This window comes from Oncorhynchus mykiss, chromosome 17 (genome assembly GCF_057628025.1).
Source record: "Oncorhynchus mykiss isolate SJ-2025 chromosome 17, ASM5762802v1, whole genome shotgun sequence".
NCBI classification, from domain to species: Eukaryota; Metazoa; Chordata; class Actinopteri; order Salmoniformes; family Salmonidae; genus Oncorhynchus; species Oncorhynchus mykiss.
The window spans coordinates 39994454-40014304 of NC_143038.1; the positions used below are offsets into that span (position 1 = coordinate 39994454).

Consider the following 19851-nt stretch of genomic DNA (forward strand, 5'->3'; position numbering starts at 1 on the left):
GTTTCATCATCATAGCGCTTGATGGTTTTTGCAACTGCACTCGAAGAAACTTTCTTGAAATGTTCCGGATTGACTGACCTTCATGTCTTAAAGTAGTGATGGACTGTTGTTTCTCTTTGCTTATTTGAGTCGTTCTTGCCATCACATGGACTTGGTCTTTTACCAAATAGGGCTATCTTCTGTATACCCTACCTTGTCACAACACAACTGATTGGCTCAAACGCAATAAGGAAATCAACTCCACAAATTTACTTTTAACAAGGCACACCTGTTAATTGAAATGCATTCCAAGTGACTACCTCATGAAGAGGTTGAGAGAATACCAAGTGTGCAAAGATGTCTTCAAATTCAAATAACATTTTATTGGTCGCATACACATGGCTAGCAGATGTTAATGTGAGTGTAGCGAAATGCTTGTGCTTCTAGTGCACAGTAATATCTAACAAGTAATCTAACAATTCCACAAAAACTACCTCATACACACAAATGTAAAGGGATGGAATAAGAATATGTACATATAAATATATGGATGAGCGATGTCTAAGCGGCATCAAGGCAATGGGTGGCTACTTTGAAGAATCTCATATATTTTGATTTGTTTAACACTTTGTTGGTTTCTACATGATTCCATGTGTTATTTCATAGTTTTGATGTCTTCACTATTATTCTACAACGTAGAAAATAGTAAAAATAAAGAAAAACCCTTGAATGTGCAGGTGTGTCCAAACTTTTCACGTACTTCTAAAACGTCTGTTAAGTAGACAAAGAATAAGACAATCAACAAGGAAATATGTACTGTAGCCATATCTACCTGCACAAAGTATGTATGTCTAAAGCTAATACGCTGATCACTTTGGATGTTGTTGACATTTGAAATCAATATCTGAGTAAATTCAGGACAGGTTTGCGTTAACATCTCTAGGGAGCATGTTCTACACTAGAGGCAGATAGATATACATCACATAGAAGGGACTGGATGCAACTTTAGAATACCCACCTGTATTTTTTTACTATTTTGTACCCAAAGTACAAAGGATGTGTCTTTGTCACATTTTACTTGAACAAAAACAGCCAAGAGCAAGACTTATGCCACATACAGATATAGGATCTTAATTTGAGCCCGTTTGCTCCACCAGGAAAATAATCCTGCAGCAACAGGAAATGTGAATTATAATTCATTGACATGTTTTGTAAGGGAAAATCCGGTCTAAAATTTCAAAGTGGAAATTACTTTATAAACCTTAAGTACACTACACGTTTAAAATGTCCTGCATTGCAGGAAAGTTCACCTGCAACAGGGTGATCAAATGAATATCCTACATCTGTTAGAGTAACACTGTCCATGTATTCAGTAGGACAAACACAATACTGATACAGTGGCTGTGAGGATCGATATCCAGCTAACCAACCACTCAAACTACTAGCCTTAAATAGGTAGCCAGTCCTCCCATTAATCACAAATGCGTTATTCTATATTAAGTACATTTCCATTGTGTCATTTGATAAGGAAAGTTGGACGATAGGCATCACGGATCTCTACTGGCAGTTTTTTAGTGAAAGGAAACTCAGACTAGATTTGTTTTGAAACTAGAAGTCTAAAATGACATTTCAAAACACCACACACGGTGAGAGAGCAACAGTTGGACTAAACGGAAACTGCTCTATAGCTAGACTTCTGCGGTCATAAACTCTTCAGACAAACTAAAAACTGTTCAACTAAAGCAATACCTAAAAAGACTTTAAAGTTATTAAAACACAAGATATGTAAATTAGGTTCAAACAGTACACTCCACAGGCAGAGTTTGTATTTGATGTGAGAATGCACGTCACACTCGTCCTTAAAACACATCATAGGATTGAGAATCAGAACTAGATTCTGCTGTACTTTTGGAACAGCGATGCAGCAGAATTGTATTTGCTGGCATGACCCATAAAACTATAGACTGCACTAAGTCCTGTCGCTAAATAAATAAAAACATTGTAGGTTTGAGTAGCATTGGTATGGAAGGCATAACATATCCAAGAGGCAGACTGATTCAAGCTGGTATGTGAGTTTTCCATAAGCTAAGTTGAGCATGCCCCCTTGTGTTCAAACATGCCCTCAAGCATGCAGTCTGAGAATGGTCCTAAACCTAAATTGAGTCAATTTGGTACGACAACATCCTACACTTTGGAATGGTAAAGCTTGAAAAAAAGAACATGATCATAAAAATCCCAAACTGTGCTTACCAACACCAGCATAGACAATGTGAAATATGTTGCAAATTAATGAGTGCCAGAACTTGCTCCAATTCCAGGTCAAACAACACACACCAAACACAAATGCTTTTGCTTCTGATAAACAAGGTAAGGAGAACATAGCAATGGAAAACTAAAATGAGACACAAATAAAGTAACAGAGTAACAGAGCTCCAAGCTCACAGTCTGACTTCAGTAAAACATGAGGTCCACCAAACAAATGAATAAGAAAAATGTTTAAATAAAATCCCAACCCGAACGAGTTTAAGATTGTAAGAGAAATGGTGGCGACGCGGGTACAGACAGACATCCAAGTATACGGTCTGCTCCTGCATGAGAATGGGACTGGCGCGTCACTGGGCACACAGGGCACCATACCTACTGAGAGAAGAAATACATGGATCAGATTAGAAGATTAGACCGCCCCAAACGATGCATCCCACGAACACTACTAACAAAGACTGTAAAACAGTTTCATTCTCCATGTTTTCCATACCAATCACATTTTCGGTTTTTCTATTTGAGGAAACATTTCTGTGAAGAATGCAGGCCGTGTCCTCCTCACCTCTCTTCATCCATGTTCTCATCATAACAATCTTCATCCAGCTCTAGGTCCAGTTCGTTGCCAATGCCAGAGTCCCGTGGGGCCATGAATAAACTAACATGCGGAGACAAAGGCAAATGTTGCTCACCACAGACCATTTCAATGTATAAGAAATTATTTCAGGGATGGCATATAAGTATTTTGGGCATTCGCCAGTCGGAGTAGTAGACAGATTTCTACTGGCCCAGGTAACAGTCGGGTCCAAAATCAGTGCCATGCGATGTTTGAAAAGACAAATATCACTGCCGGGTTAGTTTCTAACAGCCCAGTCTGAAAAGTACTAGCCTCAGGCTAGCGGGTTAGCTTAATTTCTATCCCTTCCCTGGTTCTTTGGCTATGTTGACTGACAGCCAAGGATATTTATCCATGCATTGAGCTTTGAGCAAAAGTTAAGTATTTATTTTTTTGATCGTATTGCCAGTATGCAGTTATATTGTCTTTGACCAACCATGTTCAGATCGTAAACAGATGATTTCCACTCAGATAAAAGAATACCATACCCAGACAACTGTCACTTCAAATGGACATGAGAAGTTAAAAAAAAAAGTATAGGTCACTCAAAAATAATACATTCATATTTGGTTAATTAGTCCATTTTTAACACAACCCCAAAGAACTGTGCACATCAATCAAGATTATTAAAATTGAGGACTTTCAATACAGAGCACAAAACTGTAATAATGATGTGTTTTGCAGTCTTCAGTCTTACCTGACTGAGCGGCATGTGAAGAAGACGATCCTCTTCAGCCTCGTGTTGTAGAAGAAGTAGTTGAAGGACCACATGTTGCCCTCCTCTCCGTACGGGTCAGAGTCCAGGTCTGGGTTGTAGCTGCAACATCCAAAACAAAATGGCCTTTACATTCTGGTTTACAAATGACATGTACAGGTAACTACCAAAATAAAGCAAACCCTTGAGTAAATGACTATACAAAGTATTTTCCACACAGGTGTGGTTCCTGGGTTAATTAAGGAATTAACATCCCATCATGCTTAAGTTGATGTTTAAAAATGCCCAGTTTCCCATTATTTTGGCATGACTAGAAGAAAATACCTCAGTGACTTTGAAAGAGGGGTCTCAAAGGAGCATAGGGGGTTTACAGGGTGTCTGTCTCAGTCACCAGATCTCAACCCAATTGAACACTTATGGGAGACTCTGGAGCGGCACTTGAGACAGTGTTTTCTACCACCATCAACAAAGCAAATTATGGAATTTCTTGTGGAAGAATGATGTCGCATCCCTCCAATAGAGTTCCAGACACTTGTAGAATCTATGCCACTGTGTTTTGAAGCTGTTCTGGCTCGTGGTGGAGCAATGTCCTATTAAGACACTACGTTGGTGTCTCCTTTATTTTGTCAGTTACCGGTATGTCTCCTCGCATATGTTTAAAGGTGGCGGTGCTCGTGCCAGAGCCTGGTGTAGTGATAGCACTGCCAACTCCAGACCACAAATACCCGTTGTCTACCACACATACCCTCTCTACCTTTAAGAAAAAATGGAATTGCTCACCTGTAGATGTCACACTCCGACAGGCAGATCTCTGTGTCAATGGCCTCCCATAGCTGGGGCTGTAGCCGACTGTACTCCTCCCCAGCCGCCGCCGACAGACTGCTGTTCACCGCGTTGAACACCTAACATCATACACTGCGTTAATAATGCCATACAAACACAGAACTTTCGTGTTTATCAGGCCCTGTTAGGATTTAGCCAACACTGACCATGTCTAGACATCAACTAATAGATTCAAGCACAGTGTCCAAAACTTCATTTTGGAGTTGATCTGTTAGTCCCCTTCCCAAGCCTTTTGTCCTCCAGGTAATGGATTACAGTCTCACACCACATGAGACCAGACAGGCTTTGGGTCGTGTACAAGCTGCCTCGGCACGTCAAGCCCAATCAACTCCAGCTACTGTGTAGTGAAAGCCAAGACGCAAAACCAGCAGAATACGCTGGTTCTGGTGTAAGCAATTCCTACCAGCAACGTGAGGCAGGTACAGGCATAGTTATGTAGGTAGGAGATATTAAATCCTCACCCAGTTTATGCTGGGCTCTCTGCTGAAGTCGTGGCTCTTGGTGCGGCTGAAGTCATAGTCGGGGCGGAAGGATTCGTTGAGGGTGGCAATCAGGTAGAAGAGGGTCTTCCTGCTGCACTTGTCAGAGAGAGGCCCCTCTCCCTCATCTCCACTCTGACTCTGGCTCAACCTACACCACAGCACAAAACCACACCCTAGTTAGTGTTATGAAGATGTTCAGTGCACACTTGTGAATACTTGTCATACACACTGTCTGCTTGACAGGAACTAAAGGATTCTTCTAGGTCTTCCAAGTGACCAGGCCATGATCATTACAGAATACAGATAGAAGTGTAATGACTAGAACACATTCAATTCACTATCACTATATTATACATCTACTATAAAGTGTGTGTGAACACTACATGCATTAGTTACATTTATCTGAAAAACACTGACCATTTCTCCCAAGTACTGAATAGATCACTACTTCCTAAGGCGGCTGAAGAAAATCGACATGCTGCCCCGGGTCCTCTCCAAATACTACCGCTGCACCACCGAAAGCATCCTGACCGGGTGGTGAAGACGGCCCAGTAAATCACTGGGACCGTGCTCCCACCCATCCGGGACATCTACTCGAAACGGTGCCTGAGGAAGGCACGCAACATCATCTAGGACCCCATACACGAGCTGTTCTCTCCCTTACCGTCAGGCAGGCGGTATCGGAGCATGAGGTCTGATACCAACTAGTGATAGGTCGTTTGCGAACGAACAGCTCTTTTTGAAGGGATCTTTTTGGTGAATGTCTGGAACCGAATCACCTCAGTGAAAGAGCTGTTCATTTAGCTCTCTGATTTGCATACTGCTATTACTGCTTCTTGAGCTCAAACAATGTTTTTCTGCAGATCTGTAGTCTTACTTGTTGGGGCTGATTCCTGAGGACTGTGGAGGGGACAGGGCTTCCAGGACATGAGGCAGTCCCTCCTGGCAGAACTGTTTGAACATCTGCTTGTCCTCGCCCGCCATCTTGCAAGAGTAGCTTTCGATCCTGAGGAAAGACACAGTGCAAAACAAAAAATGGTTCTTCACATCATGCATCTACTTAAGCAAATGATGTGATTGTGAAAATCAACTTCCTGTGTAACAAAGTTAAGTTGTGTTAGGTCTGTTAAATTCTGTGCAAATGTTTTCCCATTTCTAGGTCTACATACCAAATGGGTTGGTGGCACATTGAAGTGTTGAAAACTTACCTTCCTATTATCTGACAGTCCCCCATTTCAATGGTGAGTCTGGTGTTTATGGCTTCAAAACTTGAATTTTCCAGGAGTTTCATCTTGAGTTTGTTTTCTTATGCAAAATATATATTGTTTAAAATGCACTCATCCCCTGTTTAGCACCTAGGTTTGAATACTACACTGCTATTTGTCACCACCAGGAGGTCAAGTCATCAATTCTGATAAACAAAATTACACTTGTCTTTACACCCCTGTCTTGCTTTGTACACTTTAGTTAGATATTCAACAATGGTCGTACTAATTTAGTTAGGCTAACAATTAGCTATGCACTGGCCCATAACAAACTCGGTCAAATGTCTCGTTCAAAAAAACAGCAAACGCTTAAACTTTTCAGGCCTATCAAGCTGCGTAGCTAATGGAGCTAGCCATTTTGCTAATCCTGCAACAAAGCTTGCCTTGCATTTAATACCTCTGAGACAACGGGCCGTGGAGAAGAAAGATCCTCAGCTCGCGCGCACAAAACAGTTCGGTGTATTTTGCGCTCGCTTAACTCAACACCAAAGTAACCAATTTCAATAACACACTTCAAATTAAATATTGCACGATTAATTTACGGATGATGTAAATACCTTTGTCGATGGCTTAAGGCACTTATATTTCTGATAAAAATATCTTCCTTTTTACTGTGAAATTTCCAATACCTGCCATTAAATAAACTGAAATTAGATACAAAAATCTTCATCCCAGCTTTTGTATCAGAACTTAAAGAGAAATCCCAGGCTTCTCGAAGCCTTTCGCATTCGATATGCACCTGAATTTGTCTATTAAAACAGCAAAACAATTTTGTTGTTTTGATCCTTCCTCAGTGTAACTGCACTTCCTTCTTCCCTACAAGCCCTTCCTCTTTCAGCGCATTTTGCCTCAAGGGGGCGCCATGGGGCCATATAAACATGCAATGACGTATTATCATAACACTTCGTCCATTTGTAGTATACTTGCACTTGCATTAGAAGTTAACACACAAAAAGCAAATATCATGTAATAAATTATTAAAATACATATTGGTCTATGTGGATGTTATGAAACGGCAGTCTCTCATCACTATCTATGTACAGTACTGATATGTCATAAATTGTAATATGCAAATGAATCCTTTAAAAACGTACTTCCTGAATATAGCTAGCTAAGTTTCGTTTCACTTTTCATTCAGCTAGCCTTATAATCTTGATAATGAAGTAGCTACACGTAAAGAGAAGTGGTTTCAAGTTCTATAATTACGTAAAATTTTGTGGCAAGAGAAAGGTAAGTTAATTATCAACAGATTAGGAAACTCTATGAAGAAGCCTGATAGCCCTATTACGTAACTGCGCGCTGATCAGGTGAGAAACCCATTTGCAGTTTTATCAACTTGAAGCTCGAGCGCCTTTACCACCTTCACTCTGCTGTGTGACCCATTCTATGTAAATTTCTCTCTCAATTTTGGTAGTCTCTGGATACTTATGGGTAAAGTATCACATGTCGTTTAGCATACAATACAATATTAATAGTAATGGTCTTCCTTATGGGATAGAGTACTGTCAAAGTGAACGTTTCCGTTTCACATGATGTTGTTTTTCACTGTGTGTTATTCTTCTCTGCATCATTACTTTCTTATTCTTGTCATTTCTTAAAATAGGTCTAACTATGACTTCTCCTGAGGTCTTCACAAGCAACTTAGTAGAGGGTAAGAATAGAGAGTTTTCATAATAGTCTCCTATCTGATTTCCTGATCATGTCTAAATGGGCAGGTCAATAAACGGCCAAAGAGCAATGATAGTATGACATCATATGAACGTGAAACGTACAATAGCTGGTCTATTTTTGACCAAGTTTAATTGAGTATCGAGTGTTCTGTGCATTGATGAAAATGTCATTTTTCTATTGCAGCGGAGGAGCTAGCCCAGTTGTTGAGTGAGGCCATCAGCTGTGGTGACAAAGAGGAAGCCAAAAGGTGTTCAGAGCAGCTTGCAGAGTTGTGTGTACCAGTATCTGTCATTATCTCCCGCAAGGCTTACTCCCAAGACTCTATTCGGTAGGTGGAATCATTTAGTAGTATTCTGTTGGGTCATACTTTACATTAGTTATATAGGATTAGCCTATAACAGAATAAACGCAAGTGGAATAATCAACATGTAATTAGGCTGTAACAAGCTATTAGGTACAAGCGATTGTGGATTACTTACTTTACTCTATCGCTCACCACCTTGAAAACGTAAGATGCATTATGCAGAAATCGCCCCACCATTTCCTGGTTGCTACAAGTCTAATTGTTAAAACAAACAAGTAGAGTGTAGAAAATCATTGTACCATTCAAACCGCTATGAAATATATTTTCCATAAACAAAATTATTGCATTTTAAGCTGTTTGAAGCTGGTGTACCAAACCGAAAGTAAAATATGGAAATACGAAATTTAAACACGTGAAGCATAGAAATAGTGCACATAGAACTTCTTATGCTTGCTTTCAATGAGAATGACACATCTATAACACCAATCTGTATGTGAATTTGGTTGGTTGGCCCACAAAGTGACATATTGCAGCTTTAATCAAGTGTAACACCTTTGTAACTGTGTTGTTTTAGTGCTGAGACATTCAGACCCAGTTACCTATATTGGTTACTTTGCTGCAGGTTGAAGGTGGGAGTCGGGGATGCACAGTCAGAAAACTATATTCCGGTTACTTTGTTGGTAACACTTGACATGACCATTTCAGATCTGAAAGAAAAGGTAAAATAAATAATTGTTGCAACCCATTTTCACCAACAGCTCTGATATTTACTCATTATCTTGAACACACATATTTGCAGTGAAAAAAAGTGGAGACCGAGACCCCATGCATTCTTGAATTTCTCTCTACAGATCAATACTGACTATGGATTTCATCCATCTCTGCAAAGCTGGGTGATCGGTAAGCGTCTGGCACGGGACTCTAAAACTCTGTACAGCCATGGGGTAAGGAAGAATGGAGACCAAGCCTACCTGTACATCAAGTCTGCCCAGGCTGCCAACCTCAGCCGGGAGCAAGTGAACCAGGAGGAGGAGCACCGTCGGCTAGACAGTAAGGATACTCTGTCATACAGCACTGACTAGTCTTCCAATAAGAACCTAGTATACTGAGCAAGGCACAGGTTGTCAACGTATCAGCTTGTGACACACACATGCACACTTACACCAACCTATACCTTAAAATATTTCCCTCCATTATAGACAGCCATGTTTGTATTTTGACTTGTTGCCATCATGGTATAGGTATCATTGAGTCATTGAGTCCTCTACTGGCCAGAGGAGCAACTGGACCAACCCCACTTCCCAAAACTAAACAACCAGCACCTCCTCCTCTGCAACCAAAGCCTCCGGTAAGATTATAATGCAAACTGTGCAATGACTCATTGTATACATATACGATAACCATGACCGTTTCTACAATAATGTGTGCTTGCATATGTGTGTGGGGACAACTAGGTGGGTTGGTCATGCTCTGTGTGCACCTATGCTAACAAGCCAACGAGGCCGGGCTGTGAGATGTGTGGGTCTGAAAGACCAGAAGATTATAAAGTACCTGAGGTTTACCAGCCTGATGAGCAGGAGATCCAGAGACTCCGGCTAGAGGAGATGGCCAATCTACAGTACCAGCAGGTATGCTTTAAACAAGATATGAGTTGCAAGATATGAGATATACACGTGTTACTCAGATTTTCGTGACAATCATGTCATAATTACAAATAGCTAAAAAGACACTTGGTATGACTGCTTTAATGTGTGTACCCACCTTATTAAATGAGAAAGACAGCGTTCCCTTAATTTTACCGCTCTGTTGCTGTGGGACGATGAAGGCATTGGATGAAGAGCGGGAGAGGAATTTCTTGAGTCTGGTGGAAACAGACGCCCACAGCCTCGTCCCCAACACAGAGGAGCTGGACTGTCCTATTTGCCTCTGCTCCATTCCGCCAGGGGAGGGAGCCACACTGCGGGAGTGCCTGCATGTTTTCTGCAGGTATAGCACATCTTGGCTACATCTCAGTAAGGGGGTAAATGTTATTTATAATAGGGTTACACGGACCTCACTGAAATGAAAAATGGACTGCCCTCCCTTCAGCAAAATATATTTGACTTAAACCCTCTGAACGCTTGAAAAAAGTGACCATCCCCTATACCCAAAATAATAATTAAAATAAAAAAAGATAGCAGAGAATATGTATACCGTTTACCCTCACTTCCTGGACAGACCAGAGCCTTAGATACACAGTTTTAGAAACTGTTCTTCATCCTGTAAGCATTACATGGCAATGCAGGAAGAGTGATAGCGCAGAGGGCTGCAGGCCAGGAGGTTGTGGGTGGAGGAATTGACCGACAAAATTTATGGCTATAGCCTAATTTCATCTGTCAAACAGGTAGGCCTACCTCTTATTTCTTAAATAGGAAGAAATAGAGTCAAATATAAAGCCTTGTTGTTGTTAGTTAAGTCTAATAAAAATAAAAAAAAATGGTTGAAATGAATTATGTCTACTTGAATTTGCCTACTTTCAGCACCATGAGGTGTCCGTTTCCGATTTATTGTGACGCGGCTGCTGCTTTAGGTTTTAGCCCCACGATGTAAACTACTCAAATTTGGCTTATTGTGATGTCAATAAATATGATAACTACATCATGGACAAGAAACATATTGTTTTTAATAAAATTAATTAAAGTATTAGCAAGCTATCAAAGTTGACATCCGGTCCTCCTTCTCATTTTCGCGCTCTCTTCAAAACATAGGATATAGGCTAGTCCGCGCGCAAGATAGTGCATTTTGTGGACTTGGCCTAATAAATAAAAACATTTGGAAGCAGCCTTTGACTCTCCTACTGAACTGCCACTGTAAGCCTACACAGCACAGCCATTGGCAGCAGACAAAAAGTTTTGGGTCAGCAAGAGCAGAGCAGGCCGGGGCTCAGGGTTGGAATATCCATTGCCGTGTGTAATGCAGCCTAGTTTTATTTTCACTGCGGCTATCTTAGAAATATAACTTTGTTCTGTGCCTCTCCGAGCATGCACTTTATAGCCTATGGTCTATAGGCTATGGATCATTGGATTGAGACCAGACTAAATTTCCTATAGGCACACTTGAAATTGCACGCCCAGCGGCAAATAAGAGATGAGGAGCGGCATCGAGCACACATTGATATATAGCCTAATAAGCAACTAATTCTAAAACACTGAGAAATATTGAAATTTCGTCAATTACAAATTACATGACCCTCCCCTGGATTAGATTGAAAAAGTACTAAACCCTCCCCTTGACTGAGATTGAAAAAGGAGGACCCTACGCAATTTCCCTCCAGGTAACCATTCTGTACATTTTGATCAATCCTTAATATTATAAAATGGCTTCCATTACTTGTCTCATGCACGAGGAAACAAAGCTACAACTATTGAGACACAGCCCTGGCTGGTACTCTCTGGAGTAGATCACTGTCGCTCCACTGCTATCAATAATATAGAAATTAAATACTTACTGACCTTGTATCAATTTTAGAGATTTTCCCATAAATGTTTTATCTGTAATAAATAAAAAAATGACCATCTAAATAATAAAATATTTTGAGACATAGACAGGTTAAATGCCTTCTTATTTGTGTGTTTTCTTTAAACAGGGAGTGTCTTAAAGGAACCATAGTGAATAGCATGGATCCAGAGGTGACCTGCCCTTATGGGGATGAAGACTACAGCTGTGATAGAAAGCTGCAGGACAGGGAGATCCAATCTGTGAGTCCTGCTGGTGCTCTCGCCATTAGCCTGGCAGCCAGTCAGTTTATGCTTGGTTGGCTAAAGAAAAAACAGAGCTCTACCCAGGCTATCTCACTATAGCTCTCTGTATCAAGTGATGATAATGCCTTGTATCATTTATGTAGGGTGCTTATAATAATAATAAATAATAATACATGGCATTTATATAGTGCTTTTCAAAGACCCAAAGATGATTTTTGTGAAAGATATTCATCACCATAACAAATATTTCATCCATTCCATTGTACTCTACAGTGTCCTGTTCTTTGTCTCTTTAGCTTCTTTCTCAGGAGGAGCACCAGAAGCTTCTAGAGCTGAGGCTCAGTATTGCTGAGACGCGGAGTGAGAACAGCTACCACTGCAAAACCCCCGACTGCGCTGGCTGGTGCATCTTTGAGGACGAAGTCAATGAGTTTATTTGTGAGCTCTGCAAAGAGACCAACTGCCTCCTCTGCAAGGTGTGTCAACTTTCTCTCTCTCACTCTTCCTCCTTTGTCCCCCCTTGAATGCTAAAATAAATTATGAAGATAACAATAGGTGCTTGGCCAACAACCTTTTTGTCAACCTCTTTTTAAGGCCATCCACAAAGACATGAACTGCAAGGAGTATCAAGATGATCTCCGGATCAGAGCTGAGAATGACGTGGCTGCAAAACAGACCACACAGATGCTGGAGGTAATGTGGTAACAGGCAGATAGTATTCCCTTTCAGTGATATAGCACTGTCTTGGATTGAACATGACATACTACACTACTGAACTGCTATTTGAAGTCTGTTTTTTGGGGGGTGAAACATACTATCGGCCTATTATAGTTTTGAACTGAAATATGAAGCTTATGGGTTTAGATTACACATACTGTCAGCCTATTACACTACCGAACCCATATGTGAAGTCTACTGGTATACCTAATCTTGATTAAACCCACTATTGGGTTGTTATACGACTGTACTGTGATATGATATCTATGGGTAAACCTAACCTGGAGCTCCTGTTGTCTTCTTCGATAGTCCTTACTGCAGAACGGGGAGGCCATGCAATGTCCTAAGTGTAAGGTCATAGTTCAGAAGAAGGACGGCTGTGATTGGATCTGCTGCCTGATGTGTAAGACGGAGATCTGCTGGGTCACTAAGCAGGCTCGCTGGGGACCAAACGTAAGACAGTTAAGGCCAAATCAAACGAAACATGAATGAGCGTTGCTCGTTCGACGCAAGAAAAATATATTTGCTGTCTAATTTGAAGCGCATGGCGATTTTGACGGCATCGACGCTCGCGGCCCGACTGATTTCTGTCATTCACTACCACTACCGTTTCGTTTGATTTGCCCTTCAGTTACAATAAACTGTACTCTTACAGCTACTTCCTCCCCACTCTAATACCTCACAGTGCTAGACCATTCTAAGAAGAACCTACCCTATGGCACAATTTCAAACATACACTACATGACCAAAAGTATGTGGATACCTGCTCGTCGAACATCTCATTCCAAAATCATGGGTGTTAATGTGGAGTTGGTCGCCCCTTTGCTTCCATAACAGCCAGTTCTTATGGGAAGGCTTTCCACTAGATGTTGGAACATTGTTGCGGGGACTTGCTTCCATTCAGCCACGAGCGCATTAGTGAGGTCGGGCACGGATGTTGGGCGATTAGGCCTGGCTCACAGTCTGCGTTCTAATTCATCCCAAAGGTGTTTGATGGGCTTGAAGTCAGGTCAAGTTCTTCCACACCGAGCTCAACAAACCATTTCTGTATGGACCTCGCTTTGTCATGCTGAAACAAAAAAGGGCCTTCCCCAAACTGTTCCACATGTTGGAAGCACAGAATCGTTTAGATTGTCATTGTATGCTATAGTGTTAATTTCCCTTCACTGGAACTAATGGACCTAGCCCGAACAATGAAAAACAGCCCCAGACCATTGTTCCTCCTCAACCAAACTTTACAGTTAGCACTAGGCATTCAGGCAGGTTGCATTCTCCTGGCATCCGCCAAACCCAGATTCGTCTGTCGGACTGATGGTGAAGTGTGTTTCATCACTCCAGAGAACGTGTTTCCACTGCTCCAGAGTCCAATGGCGGTGAGCTAGACACCACTCCTGCCGATGCTTTGCATTGCGCATGGTGATCTTAGGCATGTGTGCAGCTGCTTAGCCATGGCAACTAATTTCATGAAGCTCCCGACGAACAGTTCCTGTACTAACATTGCTTCCAGAGGCAGTTTGGAACTCGGTAGTGAGTGTTGCAACCGAGGACAGACGATTTTTACACGCTTCAGCACTCGCCGTCCTGTTCTGTAAGCTTGTGTGGCCTACCACTTCATAGCAAAGCCTTCATTGACGTTTATATTTCACAATAACAACATTTATAGTGCTCTAGCGGGGCAGAATTTTAACAAACTGACTGACTTGTTGGAAATGTGGCATCCAATGACGGTGCCACGTTGAAAGTCACTGAGCTCTTCAGTTACACCATGCCCAAACCGGACGCATGCGTGCGTGCGCCATCGTGCGCAAATTGATTTTGTCCCCCCACATCAAACGTGATCACGACATGCAGGTTGAAATATCAAAACAAACTCTGAACCAATTATATTTTGGAGACAGGTCAAAAAGCATTAAACATTTATGGCAATTTAGCTAGCTAGCTTGCTGTTGCTAGCTAATTTGTCCTGGGATATAAACATTGAGTTGTTATTTTACCTGAAATGCACAAGGTCCTCTACTCTATTAATCTACACGTAAAACAGTCAACTGAATCGTTTTTAGTCATCTCTCCTCCTTCCAGGATTCTTTTTCTTCTTTGGACTATATGGCTTTTGACAACTAACTTTCATAATAAGGTGCATTACCACAACCGACCTCAGTTTATCTTTCAATCACCCACGTGGGTATATGTTCCAAAAAACCAATGAGAAGATGGCACGTGGGTATATGCTTCTAAAGACCAATGAGGAGATGGGAGAGGCACGACTTGCAGCGCGTTCTGCATCACAAATAGAATCAACTTCTATTTTAGCATCTGGCAACGCAGACACGCATTGGCGCGCGCGAGCAGTGTGGGTGCAATGATTGAATAACATGTATGTGTCAATTTATTTTGCAACACTCGCTCATGCGACGCGACCGGTGTGGTCAGCATGTAAGGTCATTCTACTGCCATTGTTTGTGTATTGCATGGCAGTGTGCTCGATTTTATACACCTGTCAGCCACTTGGTGTGGCTGAAATAGCTGAATCCACCAATTTGAAGGGATGTGCCTTCGGAAAGCATTCAGACCCCTTGACTTTTTTTCACATTTTGTTAGGTTACAGCCTTATTCTAAAATTGATTAAATTGTTTTTTTTCCCCCTCATTAATCTACACACATTACCCCATAATGACAAAGCAAAAACAGGATGTTAGACATTTTTGCTAATTTATAAAAAACAAAAAATGGAAATATGACATTTACATAAGTATTCAGACCCTTTACTCAGTACTTTGTTGAAGCACCTTTGGTAGCGATTACAGCCTCGAGTCTTCTTGCGTATGACGCTACAAGTTTGGCACACCTGTATTTGGAGAGTTTCTCCCATTCTTCTCTGCAGATCCTCTCAAGCTATGTCAGGTTGGATCGGGAGCATCGCTGCACAGCTATTTTCAGGTCTCTCCAGAGATGTTCGATCAGGTTCAAGTCCTGGCCACTCTGTCTGGGCCACTCAAAAGACATTCAGAGACTTGTCCCGAAGTCACTCCTGAGTTGTCTTGGCTGTGTGCTTAGGGTCGTTGTCCTGTTGGAAGATGAACCTTTGCCCCAGTATGAGATCCTGAGTGCTCTAGAGCCAGTTTTCATCAAGAATCTCTGTACTTTGTTTCGTTCATCTTTCCCTCGTTCAAATTAAATTGGATTGTATTTGTCACATGCGCTGAATACAACAGGTTTGGCACACCTTACAGTGAAATGCTTACTTACAAGCCCTTAACCAACTTAACCAGTTAAGAAAAGTACCTAAAAAAATAAGAAATAAAAGTAACAAATAATTAAAGAGCAGCAGTAAAATAACAATAGCGCGGCTATATACAGGGGGTACCGGTACAGAGTCAATGTGCGGGGGAACCGGTTAGTCGAGGTAATTGAGGTAACATGTACATGTAGGTAGAGTTATTAAAGTGACTATTCATAGATAATAAACAGAGAGTAGCAGCAGTATAAAAGGGGGGGGGGGGGGTTTCAATGCAAATAGTCTGGGTAGCCATTTGTTGGCTTGGGGGTAGAAGCTGTATAGAAGCCTCTTGGACCTAGACTTGAAGCTCTGGTACTGCTTGCTGTCCGGTAGCGGAGAGAACAGTCTATGGCTTGGGTGGCTGGAGTCTTTGACAATTTTTAGGGCCTTCCTTTGTCACAGCCTGGTATAGAGGTCCTGGATGGCAGGAAGCTTGGCCCCAGTGGTATATTTCGGGCCGTTCGCACTACCCTTTGTAGTGCCTTGCGGTCGGAGGCCGAGCAGTTGCCATACCAGGCAGTGATGCAACCAAATGCTCTCGATGGTGCAGCTGTATAATATCCTTTTGAGGATCTGAGGACCCATGCCAAATCTTTTCAGACTACTGAGGGGGAATAGGTTTTGTCGTGCCCTCTTCATCGACTGTTTTGGTGTGCTTGGACCATGTTAGTTTGTTGGTGATGTGGACGCCAAGGAACTTGAAACTCTCAATCTGTTCCACTACAGCTCGGTCGATGAGAATGGGGGTGTGCTCTAGTGTTAAGTCTCCGGGGATGTTCTCTTGATAAGTGTGTGGATTGGACCATTTTTCTGTCCTGCTAAGCATTCAAAACATAAAAAGTTCTTCAGGGAAAATGTATGGAGTAAGAGGTACATTATTTTCTTTAGGAATGTAGTGAAGCAGAAGTTGTAAACAACATAAATAGTAAAGTACAGATACCCCAAAAAACGACTTAAGTAGTACTTGAAAGTATTTTTACTTAAGTACTTTACACCATTGCATAAAGGCCTGATTGGCAGAGTGCTACAGAGATGGGGGAACCTTCCAGAAGAACAACCATCTCCACTGAGGAACTCTAGAGGTCTGTCAGAGTGACCGTTGGGTCCTTCTTCCAGTTTGGCCGGGCGGCCAGTTCAAGGTCTTGGTGGTTCCAAACCTTTTCCATTTAATAATGATGGAGGCCACCCACTGTGTTCTTGGGGACCTTCAATGCTGCAGAAATGTTTTGGTACCCTTCACTAGATCTGTGCCTCTACTCAATCCTGTCTCAGAGCTCTATGGACAATTCCTTCGACCTCATGGCTTGGTTTCTGCTCTGACATGCACTGTCAACTGTTGGACCTTATACAGACAGGTGTGTATCTTTCCAAATCATGTCCAAACAATTTAATTTACCACAGGTGTACTCCAATCAAGTTGTAGAAACAGCTCAAGGATGATCAATGGAAACAGGGTGCACCTGTACTCAATTTCAACTTTTATAGCAAAGGGTCTGAATACTTACAGTACCAGTCAAAAAATAATTTGTATACATTTGCAAAAATGTCTAAAAAACAGTTTATCTTGATATTGTGCCATAGGGTAGGTTCTTCTTAGAATGGTCTAGCACGGTGAGGTATTAGAGTGGGGAGGAAGTAGCTGTAAGAGTAGTTTATTGTAACTGAAGGGCAAATCAAACGAAACGGTAGTGGTAGTGAATGACAGAATGTCTAAAAATGTATTTTCTTTAATCCATTTTAGAATAAGGCGTAACAAAATTTTGAAAGTCAAGGGGTCTGAACACTTTCTGAAAGCACTGCAGTATATCACTATGGTCACCAAAAGATTTGAAAGTTACCATGCCCAGTTTGAATGCTATACTCTTTATTAAGTCATTCAGATATCTTAGGTCAGATATTAAAATCTGATGGATTCTATAGTGAAAACACAAAAAATCTATATTATTAACTGATCTACCCCAATCCAGTACTGCTTTGGTGTTAAATACATGGTACAGTACTATAAGGCTTTGCATATCCTCTAGAACTGAGTGTATTAAAAAGTTTGTACCATGGCATTGTTTAATACTCACTTCTGATTGGCTTGAAGGGCATTCTAGCGCATGCATTATTTCCCCATAATGCATGGTATATTTTCGCAGTAGAATTCAATGGCTATAGTTCGTTCCTACATGTTCTATGTTTGAGCTGCTTTTGAATGCAAAAGTATAATTGAAAACATTATTGGCATTGTTGAGTTCAATTTTCATAATAGCAAGCTAGGACACCTGCATTGCTTGCTGTTTGGGGTTTTAGGCTGGGTTTCTGTACAGCACCGACATCAGCTGATGTAAAAAGGGCTTTATAAATACATTTGATTGATGGTTTAGTTAGCTAAACTAGCAAGTCTGTTTGTTTTGTCACTAAGGCAACTACTGTCACAATCTTGTAAACTTGCTAAATACATTCATTTCTAGTGGCTAATGTGTTAAATTATAGCCATGGTATGAGGGATAATCAACTCGGGGCTCAATGCGTTCTCTGGAAAATAATTAAACTCGTGTTGGTCAGTTCCACTCCGCTAGTTCATCTTGGAACTTGTTGATTATTCCTTACGTATCTGATGCCTCTCTGCAGGGTTCTGGGGACAACTCAGGAGGCTGTGGATGTCGATTCGATGGGGCGCGTTGTCACCCTAACTGCCAGAACTGCCACTGAGGGGCCCCACTCCATCTCAACATGGTGCTGGATGGGCAGTCCATATCGGGACACACTCAGTGTCCTGTGAGGCAAGGAGACTATTTTTCACTCCTCAGTAATCCTAACCTGGACTAACCTGAAAAGATCATGCACGGATGTCAAGGGGTGATTTGGGTAAAAACTTTAGTTCTGCACATGGATCAAGTTATTCAGTCCTTTGTGAAGACACTGGCTGGTCTTCCTTCCAAAGGCCTTTTATATTACTTTGAACACCAATTATCCCTGGGCGGTGTTTAATTGATGGTTCAATTGACGTTGGTGTATCACACATTTTATTACCTAGTTAGAGGAATAATATAAACGTTTTGCTCTATACATGTAGGACAATTGTTAAATATGTTAGAGGTGTATAACCACCTATATCTGACAGGGGACACTCCATTTAAACAAAACAGGGTTGTGAAATAAATTCAAGATGCTCATTGTTTTCTTTGAGATGCACGCTTCTGTTTTGTTAAATGGCAAGAGTCTTAGACACTGGAAGAATATTGTATATTGTCCTTCATGTAGAAAATAAATGTTGGCTAATTGTTTAACTCCTCATCAGCAGTAAGGTTCTAGTCATGACCTTAAAAGCATTAACACTAGAGATACTAAAACAGATACATATTGTAACCTTGTAATGGGGACAACTATTTACTTTTCTTTGGACTGAATGTGTACAACTGTAATTAAGGGATATTTAACATTCATTGGTTCTGTTAGATTTTGTAAGTTATCAAAAGGCAGTAATGAACAATCCCAATTCTTCTGTAGTTTGGTTTGACCACTCCTCCAGCCTTATTGGAAGTGTTTTTTTGAACACTCCCAGCAGAAGCCATCCATACTTTTTCGTTATTGATGACTACAACGAAACCGATCTGTTTCGGCGTAGCCAATTGTTTTAACACTGCATACAGTGCAGTATAATGCAAGTCTTAGCTATGTTCATTAGCTACTTTTTTGAAGGATGATACCATTGCAGGGCACAATTACTATTTTGTTTGGCGAATGTAAAGCATTATTTACTTTAGGGAAAAGAACAACTTTTCTTCATGAATGATCCAGAATAAAGGGGTTTTATTGTGTTGTCTGTCTGCTGCTTTGAGTAATTTTTAGCCCTTAGCGTAAACAAAGATGGTAGAAACCTTAGACTCCGGTGATTTTCAACGTTTCCTTCATTTTTTCACTACTGCATTCACCTTGATGAAATAGTCTATATGTAGCGATACATAGGAACTAAACAGATATGTCCACTCAACCTA

The 19851-nt window shown here is 41.2% G+C and overlaps 2 protein-coding genes across 9 annotated transcripts; one reads left to right on the forward strand and one right to left on the reverse strand.

Annotated features, from left to right (window-relative positions):
* Positions 1-341: 341 nt before the first annotated feature.
* On the reverse strand, positions 342-8553 carry LOC110494155 (repressor of RNA polymerase III transcription MAF1 homolog). 5 transcript variants are annotated; one of them, XM_090205541.1, is made up of 7 exons: positions 8310-8553; positions 5772-5900; positions 4874-5042; positions 4350-4471; positions 3552-3671; positions 2804-2896; positions 342-2616 (listed from the first exon to the last, which is right to left on the reverse strand). In XM_090205541.1, exons 1-7 carry the CDS (start codon positions 8369-8371, stop codon positions 2592-2594), a joined length of 720 nt encoding a protein of 239 aa, XP_090061667.1. In that variant the 5' UTR covers positions 8372-8553; the 3' UTR covers positions 342-2591. The 5 variants fall into 5 exon arrangements, with proteins under 5 accessions (XP_090061667.1, XP_090061666.1, XP_021424613.1 ...); XM_090205540.1 differs by having other exon boundaries at positions 342-2619; positions 8310-8540; XM_021568938.3 differs by lacking the exon at positions 8310-8553 and adding an exon at positions 6103-7229.
* On the forward strand, positions 7222-19676 carry rbck1 (RanBP-type and C3HC4-type zinc finger containing 1). 4 transcript variants are annotated; one of them, XM_021568932.3, is made up of 13 exons: positions 7222-7466; positions 7763-7810; positions 8014-8158; positions 8757-8853; positions 8986-9184; positions 9376-9482; positions 9589-9762; positions 9960-10120; positions 11760-11871; positions 12171-12350; positions 12469-12567; positions 12901-13044; positions 18485-19676. In XM_021568932.3, exons 2-13 carry the CDS (start codon positions 7771-7773, stop codon positions 18563-18565), a joined length of 1539 nt encoding a protein of 512 aa, XP_021424607.1. In that variant the 5' UTR covers positions 7222-7466; positions 7763-7770; the 3' UTR covers positions 18566-19676. The 4 variants fall into 4 exon arrangements, with proteins under 4 accessions (XP_021424607.1, XP_090061664.1, XP_021424606.1 ...); XM_090205538.1 differs by having other exon boundaries at positions 7261-7389; XM_021568931.3 differs by having other exon boundaries at positions 7273-7590.
* The last annotated feature ends 175 nt before the right edge of the window (positions 19677-19851 follow it).

Coding starts and splice junctions, on each gene's coding strand:
- LOC110494155 (XM_090205542.1), bottom strand. CDS start 6,829: ATGAAGATTTTTGTATCTAATTTCAGTTTATTTAATGGCAGGTATTGG. Junction 5,901..6,716: donor GCCTTAAGCCATCGACAAAG/GTATTTACATCA, acceptor GTCTTTCCTCAG/GATCGAAAGCTACTCTTGCA. Junction 2,897..3,551: donor TTCACATGCCGCTCAGTCAG/GTAAGACTGAAG, acceptor TCCGCATGTTAG/TTTATTCATGGCCCCACGGG.
- rbck1 (XM_021568931.3), top strand. Junction 7,811..8,013: donor CACAAGCAACTTAGTAGAGG/GTAAGAATAGAG, acceptor TTTCTATTGCAG/CGGAGGAGCTAGCCCAGTTG. Junction 12,351..12,468: donor CCAACTGCCTCCTCTGCAAG/GTGTGTCAACTT, acceptor CCTCTTTTTAAG/GCCATCCACAAAGACATGAA.